This window comes from Erythrolamprus reginae, chromosome 1 (assembly GCF_031021105.1).
Source record: "Erythrolamprus reginae isolate rEryReg1 chromosome 1, rEryReg1.hap1, whole genome shotgun sequence".
Lineage (NCBI taxonomy): Eukaryota > Metazoa > Chordata > Lepidosauria > Squamata > Dipsadidae > Erythrolamprus > Erythrolamprus reginae.
The window spans coordinates 4,912,422-4,920,783 of record NC_091950.1 but is presented as its reverse complement, the minus strand read 5'-3'; the positions used below and the strand labels follow the sequence as shown (position 1 = coordinate 4,920,783).

Genomic DNA, 8,362 nt, shown 5'->3' with positions numbered 1-8,362 from the left:
ATTTTAAGTGTTTGTGCAAATCTGTTCAATAAATTACTGTAAAAAAAATAATTGTATTACTTTTGGACTGCACCCTGTAAGTCACTTGCTCTAGGGTGATTGCAATTTTGGAATGGTTGGGAGGCGAGGATTAACCAGTTTCTGCAGCCAACAAGTTGTGGTTTATCCTATTGACTGCAAGCGTAAACCGTGTGGCTTTTCTTAAGGTGTGTTTGGGGGCGGGGTGTTCTGACGTCAAGGCCTCCACCATTTCTGTTCCAGAGCTAATCATCACCGCGGGGGGAGAGAATATTCCCCCAGTCCCGATTGAAGATGCCGTCAAGGAGGCAGTCCCCATCCTCAGCAACGTCATGTTGGTGGGAGACAAAGCCAAGTATCTCGTCATGCTGATGACCCTTAAGGTGAGTGGCGGGTCTTCTACTGCCTCCCCTAGGCACCCTGGGACCCAGAGGGTGGGGGTGGGGGGTGCCATCACGACCCCAATCGGATCTTTAGTGATCCAAATTGGGCTTCCCAAATGCCAGATTCTAGAGTACTGTTTTGGAGTTTTAAGATAGAAACATAGAAGACTGACGGCAGAAAAAGACCTCATGATCCATCTAGTCTGCCCTTATACTATTTTCTGTATTTTATCTTAGGATGGATCTATGTTTATCCCAGGCATATTTTAAATTCAGTTACTGTGGATTTATCTACCATGTCTGCTGGAAGTTTGTTCCAAGGATCTACTACTCTTTCAGTAAAATAATATTTTCTCACGTTGCTTTTGATCTTTCCCCCAACTAACTTCAGATTGTGTCCCCTTGTTCTTGTGTTCACTTTCCTATTAAAAACACTTCCCTCCTGGACCTTATTTAACCCTTTAACATATTTAAATGTTTCGATCATGTCCCCCCTTTTCCTTCTGTCCTCCAGACTAGGCAGATGGAGTTCATGAAGTCTTTCCTGATACGTTTTATGCTTAAGACCTTCCACCATTCTTGTAGCCCGTCTACAAGAACGGTGGAAGGTCTTAAGCATAAAATGTATGGATAAAGCATAAAAGATATGGCGGATTTCCAGGGGTGGCGCAGCAGGTAGAATGCTGTACTGCAGGCCACTGAAGCTGACTGTAGATCTGTAGGTCAGCGGTTCAAATCTCATCCCCGGCTCAAGGTTGACTCAGCCTTCCATCCTTCCGAGGTGGGTAAAATGAGGACCCAGATTGTGGGGGCAATATGCTGGCTTTGTTAAAAAGTGCAATTGCTAACAGGATGTAAGCCGCCCTGAGTCTAAGGTGAAGGGCGGCATAAAAATCGAATAAATAAATAAATAAATAAACTCCCAGAATTCTCTCACCAACTATGGTTAGCTGGGGAATTTGGGGAGTTGGGAGTCCACCCATCTTCAAGTTGCCAAGGTTGGGGACGCAAAGAGTGCAATTGAAAGGGGGCCGATATACAGGATCTCTGGGGATCCCACTTGGCTGGGAGTCTTAGTCCACCCATCTTAAAGTGGCCAAAATGAAGAAACGCTGCTCTGTTGACCTGGGAGTCCCCCATTTGGGGAAAGCATAATTTGAGGGTGTCTATCCAGATTTATTTATTTTTTTTAAATCACCTTTCAGAACTCTTCAGGATTTGAAAGCTTGAGGGCTAGGATCTTGAACTGAAAGCTGGAATAATGGGGAGTCTATTCTTCAGTTTTGCAGAATCCTGTCCTTCTGCAGAGAATTTTAAGTCGTCTAATGGCAACTTGAAGATATTTGGACTTCAACTCCCAGAATTCCCCAGCCAGCATTCGCTGGCTGGGGAATTCTGGGAGTTGAAGTCCAAATATCTTCAAGTTGCCAAGGTTGGGAAACACTGGTCTAATGCTTGGTTATTGAAGTCATAAATGCTCCCAGGGAGTTGCTTGACTTAGGATGGAGGACAGAAGGAAAAGGGGGGACATGATCGAAACATTTAAATATGTCAAAGGATTAAATAAGGTTCAGGAGGGAAGTGTTTTTAATAGGAAAGTGAACACAAGAACAAGGGGACACAATCTGAAGTTAGTTGGGGGAAAGATCAAAGCAACAATGAGAAAATATTATTTGACTGAAAGAGTAGTAGATCCTTGGAACAAAGTTCCAGCAGACGTGGTTGGTAAATCCAGAGTAACTGAATGTAAACGTGCCTGGGATAAACATATATATCCATCGTAAGATAAAATACAGGAAATAGTATAAGGGCAGACTAGATGGACCATGAGGTCTTTCTCTGCCGGCAGTCTTCTATGTTCTATGTTTATAGGATGGGGCTGATCCTATGCACAGGGGGAAGGGAGAAAGTCCTCCTGCCCTTCTGTGCTCCAACAATCACTGGTGGGAAAATATCTTTTTTCTGAGGGTCCGGAAATAGTCTCCAAGTGGGTAAACGTTTCTGGCCTCTGCCTTGAGTTATTTATTTATTTGTTTGTTTGTTTGTTTGTTTGTTTCTTTATTTTGTCCAATACACAATACATATTGAAGAGAATAGACATGAAGTATTACATGTAAAGAAAAGATATAAAAAGAGAAGATATATGAATATATATAGATAGAGAGAGAGAGAGAGAGGAGGTCATTTCTAATTTTATTTTTGAAGAGAGATAATAGCAATAGCATTTAGACGTATATGCCGCTTCACAGTGTTTTTCCAGCCCTCTCTGAGCGGTGTTACAGAATCTTGCCCCCAACAATCTGGGTCCTCATTTGACCCACCTCAGAAGGACGGAAGGCTGAGTCAACCTGGAGCCTACTAGGATTCGATCTGCCAAACTGCTGGCAGCCGGGGAGCACACACAGCTCCTCTCAGCTACCCCCCCCCTTCTAGGGCAAACACTAGGGCAGGGCCAGCCGCCACCAGAGGGTGGCACCGCACCCCTTCCTAATCCTGCCCCAATGCTCCCCTGCTTTTCTAGAGCAACATGAACTTAGAAACGGGGGCTCGCCGAAGACGAACTGACGGCCGAAGCAGTGGAGTTTTGCCAGAAACTGGGCAGCAAATCCACCAAAGTGTCCGACATCGTGGAGAACAAAGACGTGGCTGTGTACACCGCCATCCAGAAAGGCGTCATGAAGGTCAACGACCGTGCCACCTCCAACGCTCAGAAAATCCAGAAGTGGGTCATCCTGAACAAGGACTTCTCCATCCAGAGTGGCGAGCTCGGTAAGGGTCTGGCGTGGCTCCCCATTCCTCACGGTGGTGGTGGGGGGTTATTGGTGGGCAAAGGCTGCTGGGTAAGGGTGGGTGGGTCAGATGGCACTTTGCCTGCTGGGGAATTCCGGGAGTTGAAGCCCCCTCCCATCTTCAAGGGGCCGAATTTGGGGAGTAGAATTGAAAGGGGATCGTATAGAAGATCCGTTGGAGTTCAGGCCAGATTCCACTTGGCTGAGAATCTTAGCCGTTTCATTCGGAAAGACAAGTCCTGCCCAAAGAGATGTGTCACGTCTTATGGAGAGAAAGGCCTGCGGACGGTGGGCCTTTGAGATGCTAAATTAACAGAGGACCAGCCTCAGCTCTCTTTTCCAAACAAAAGTGGTTGCTCCTGGGTGGAATCTTAACTGTTCTGCCGGGCTCTCTGGTAGAAGCCTCCGAAAAATTCACGGGTACAAATTTCAGCCACACACACACGCTTGAAAATTCAAAACAATGTCCTTTATCACAAATTCAAAAGAAACCAAGCACCCTTTTTGTATTGCAAAGAGCACTCTTCCCCAAAACAACCTTGTCGGCTGTACAAGTCCCTTAATCAGTCCTTAAATACTTAGCTAGTAGCTGTGAATTAACGTCACAGCCCTCCTTCTTCCCACAAAGTGAAACACACACACACACTTTACTCTGCTTTGGTGTCAAAGGCGTGAAAAATCCACCAACAAAGTTCAGACACAGCAAGGCACGATCCTGAAGAACTGCAATCAGATAATCTTCCACAACGGCCAAAACTAGCACGCTGCTATTTATATCAGCAGCTCTAATTGCTGGAGCCCCACCCAAACACAGGTGGCCTCTCTTATCTCCTGTAGTATGTCCTCAATTGGTCTCTTCTATGCATAAGTCTGCGCCTGCGTGGGTCTACACACTTCCTCATCCGAGGTCGACTGAAGATAATGGAGATTGGCTTCCTGGGCTGTGTGCCAAGCCCCCCCTCTCCCAAGTCACCCCCACCTTCTTCTTCGTCCGAGGAAACTGCACTCCCTGACTCTGCCGGCAACCAAAACAGGCCTAGGACATGTTGACGTTTCCCCTGCCTCCACCTCCACATGCCCTGGGGCAGGAGCTGGGCCAGAGCCAACCACAACACTTAACCTTTGGGGGTATCTTCAAATATTTTAAGGCGACCGCAGGAAAATTGTTCCTAGTTGTTCTGGGTTGTCCACCATGCGGACAGCACCCATCTGGGCAGGGGGCTAGTAGCCCATCCCCATTATGTTAAGGGAGCAAGGAGCATTCCCCTCCATCCAAACGTTGGGAGCAATTTCCTCTGGATCTCGGCTTTGCAGAGCTTTGGGAAAAGTTGAAAGGGGGGGGATAGAGGGCAGGGTGCGGGGGCCTTCGGCATTAACGTGACCCCCTGTGTCTCCTTCCCAGGCCCAACCATGAAGCTGAAGAGGCCCGTGGTGGTCAAGATGTATCAAGAACACATACAACAGCTCTACGCAGAAACGCTGAATTTGTGAAGGAGGATGCCCGTCTCTCCCCCGGCCTCTGCTCAAAGTGCAGCACCTTTACCGGAGTCTTCCTGCACCGTCGCTTCCCTTGATAAATGAAGTTTTTTTCAATAAAGCCGTCGTCTCCTCTTGCCTCCCCCCCCAAGACAGGAAACTCCCCTGCACTTCGGACTCTGGAAGCCTCAGGAAGGCCCTGGCTGGCTCTTTGACCCCAGTGTCCCTCTTCCCGAAATGAATGTACCAACCTCAGGGTTTCTCTCTTTTTTCCCTTTTTTTCTTTCTTTCTTTCTTTCTTTCTTTCTTTCTTTCTTTCTTTCTTCCTTTCCTTCTTCCTTCCTTCCCTTCCTTCCTTCTTTCTTTCTTTCTCTATCTATTTTTCCTTCTTTCTTCCTCCCTTTCTTCTTCCTCCTTCCCATTCTTTCTTTTTTTCTTTTTACCAAAGGAAAACTTTGCAGCTATCCACAGATTGGGTGAACACTATGTGTTCTTGGGGTGCTCGTTGGCGAGTCGTTGCATGGGGCTTTTTTTTTTCTCCTTCCACAGGCGTGTTGCAAACCCGGCAGCAACGTTTGTTCCTGCAAGGAAGTCTGGCCACACTGAAAAGTCTTCTCGTTGTTTTTACTTTGGGGGTGGGGGGTGTTTACCTAGCGAGGTTCAACTTGAGAGCAGATCAGGGGCTCCATTTTGCCCCTCTCGTGCCAGGGGACTAATTTCCCAGTGGGGAAGGAAGGAAATGGGCAGAAATCTACTTTGCTCACAGGTGTCTTGGGAATACATTTGGTGAGCATCCAACTTCAGCTTTTAGGGTTCAGTCAAACTTTAACCTGCACTTGTTCCACGTAGAACCCAAGACTTACATTCCAGCCAAGTTATATCGCGTGGGGGTAGTGGTGGTGTTAGGCTGCTCCATATTAAATCTACATAAACACACACACACACACACAATGCTCTGGATTGGAAAACCAAATTGTGTAGGAGAGCCAAAAACGTGCCCTTGCGAATTCGAGCCGCTTTTCTATGCACAGAGGGGATTATTTAATGTGGATGTTTGCGAAGAATTGTGGTGAAGAGGCAATGGGAGGGGTGTCTTAAAAGAAGGGTGGGGTGCAATCATGGATTATAATTTTCAACAGTGTGAGCCAAACCAAATCCCTTTTAACTTCTAGTGTATAAACATAAGGGGAGGGGCCATATTTGATAAAGGTTAGTAGGGCTGTTTTCGTGGGAAGACTTAAGGACTGCTTTTCCCTGTAAATGTGATAGTGAGAGTTCCCTGTATTTATGAATTAGGTGCAAAGGAAATCTGTCGTAAGGAATCAAATGTGATGAATTTGTCCATATTTATTAGTGTTTTTTCTGAAAAGTTTTTTTCAAGGCCGTCCAGAGCTCTGGGGATGGTCACTGCATATTGTAACAAGGTCTGTGAGTTTTAAAATATATATATATATATATTTGCAAAATATGCAGATGTGGGCTTAGAGCTTTTCAGACTCACTTTTTCCTTGCAGATGTGGTTATGTTGAGCTTTGGATTTCGCCTTCCCAAGCTTAGTGTGGCCTCTCACATTTTGCGGTCCGGCTTCTTCATCGTCCAGCTTCTCTAAGTGGAGCCACCAGCAAATCAGGACGCAAAAGCCAGGGGGGGGGGGAGGAGCTGGGGTTAAAAAAAGACATTTTAAGTAAAAATTCTGCATATTTTTTCACCCATGTTTCCGGACATGCTGTGCTTTATGTGGTCCCGGGTTTGTCTGAGGCCTTTTTGAATCATGTCAGGAAAATATTTCGGAATAAAAAAAAGATGCAAGCTGAAAACCGGTCTTGAGTGTTTTTGTAGCCTCTCTCAAGGATGTCCCTCCCGGGTGAACCTCTGCCTGCAGCCAACACAGCCCTACAGGAGTGGTGTGGCAGGCTGAGCTGGACCTTGGTGCAACTTCCCCTTCAGGCACTGACCCCCAAGAGCCTGAAAGGCCGTAAAACACCACAAACCTGGCAAAACCATGGGACAGGCAGAAGGCCCACAGGAAGTCGTTCATTTAGTGGCCATTCAAAGTTTATTTGTTTATTTAATTGGATTTGTATGCCGCCCCTCTCCGACGACTCGGGGCGGCTCACAGCACGTACAAAAACAGAACAATAATATGAATCCAATTAATAATTATTTGTTTGTTTATTAGATTTGTATGCCGCCCCTCTCCGTAGAACAATACATTAAAACAACCATTAAATTCAATTAAAAGAAAACCTATCAGACCAAGAATTCAACAATCATACTGAAAACATTCATCGGTCAGGGAAAAGATCTAAAAGTCCCAAGCCTGGCGGCAAAGATAAGTTTTTAAACTCTTTTGGAAGGCGAGGAGGGTGGGGGCAGCGCGAATCTCCGGGGGGGAGCTGATTCCAGAGGGCCGGGGCTCCCACAGAGAAGGCTCTTCCCCTAGGTCCCGCCAGTCGACATTGTTTGGTCGACGGGACCTTAAGGAGACCAACTCTGTGGGACCCCACCGGTCGCTGGGATTCGTGCGGCAGAAGGCGGTCTGGGAGATACAACAAACGGCACTGAAAAAAGACTGAGAATACCTTTATTGTCATTTTAACTGCAGTAATCGGAAGATGTTAAAATGAAATTTAAATTCCATACAGCTCTCAAAGGATCGTCACCTCCTATGCACACTACAGAAACATGGTGTGTGTGTAACGACCCCATAATGCCTTGCGGGGTAGAGTCTGGGCAACTGAATGGTCCTCAGTATTTCCTGGCCGGCTGCCATTCCTGTCTCCAATGCAGTTTTGATCAGCAGATTTATGCTCATTGTGCGCAGAGAGAGAAATATCTGCCTCTACCCTGGATCGAACTCGCAGCCTCCTGATTGTGAGGCAAGAGCTCCACCTCTAGGCCACTGCACCTCTGTGTGTGTGTTTGTGTCTGTGTAAATAAATATGCATATATCCAGGCAGGATATTTACTTACTGCCGCTACCGGTGCGATGCGTGCATAGCTTTAGGTGTTCGGCGGGCGCACACGTGTCTGAGCAAAATTTGGCTTCTGCGCATGAAGCGAAATCTCACGCACGGCTATGTGAGATTTCCGTGATTCTTTTGCTCCTAAGCATGCGCGGAAGGAAAAAATGGCCAAAATCTCTCTCTCTCTCACACACACACATATCATCTCGCGAGATTTCGCTTCCTGTGCATGCTGGGGTGGCACAGCAGGTAGAGTGCTGTACTGTAGGCCACTGAAGCTGACTGTTGATCTGTAGGTCAGCAGTTCAAATCTCATCACTGGCTCAAGGTTGACTCAGCCGTCCATCCTTCGGAGGTGGGTAAAATGAGGGCCTGGCTTGTGGGGGCAATACGCTGGCTCTGTTAAAAGGTGCTATTGCTAACATGTAAGCCGCCCTGAGTCTAAGGAGAAGGGCGGCATAAAATCGAATGAAGGAAGGAAGGAAGGAAGGAAGGAAGGAAGGAAGGAAGGAAATGGAGCCCCTCCCTTATGATACCAGGTTACAACGCCTTGGTCTCTTCAGCCTTGAAAGGTGGCTTTTAATAATAATAATAATAATAATAATAATAATAATAATAATAATAATTTATTAGATTTGTATGCTGCCCCTCTCTGAAGACTCGGGATGGCTTAAGGGGTGACTCGATTGAAGTGTATAAAATCATGCATGGGATAGAAAAGATGGATAGA

General features: G+C 46.5%; 1 protein-coding gene across 1 annotated transcript in view; it reads left to right on the top strand.

The window, feature by feature from the left end:
* LOC139158178 (long-chain-fatty-acid--CoA ligase ACSBG2-like) overlaps positions 1-6,483 on the top strand; it is a 63,587-nt gene extending 57,104 nt beyond the window's left edge. Inside the window, 4 exon segments of the mRNA XM_070735597.1 lie at positions 207-401; positions 2,923-2,949; positions 2,951-3,170; positions 4,593-6,483. Of these exon segments, the coding sequence (XP_070591698.1) occupies positions 207-401; positions 2,923-2,949; positions 2,951-3,170; positions 4,593-4,681 (531 nt within the window). The 3' untranslated portion in view covers positions 4,682-6,483.
* Positions 6,484-8,362: the final 1,879 nt, after the last annotated feature.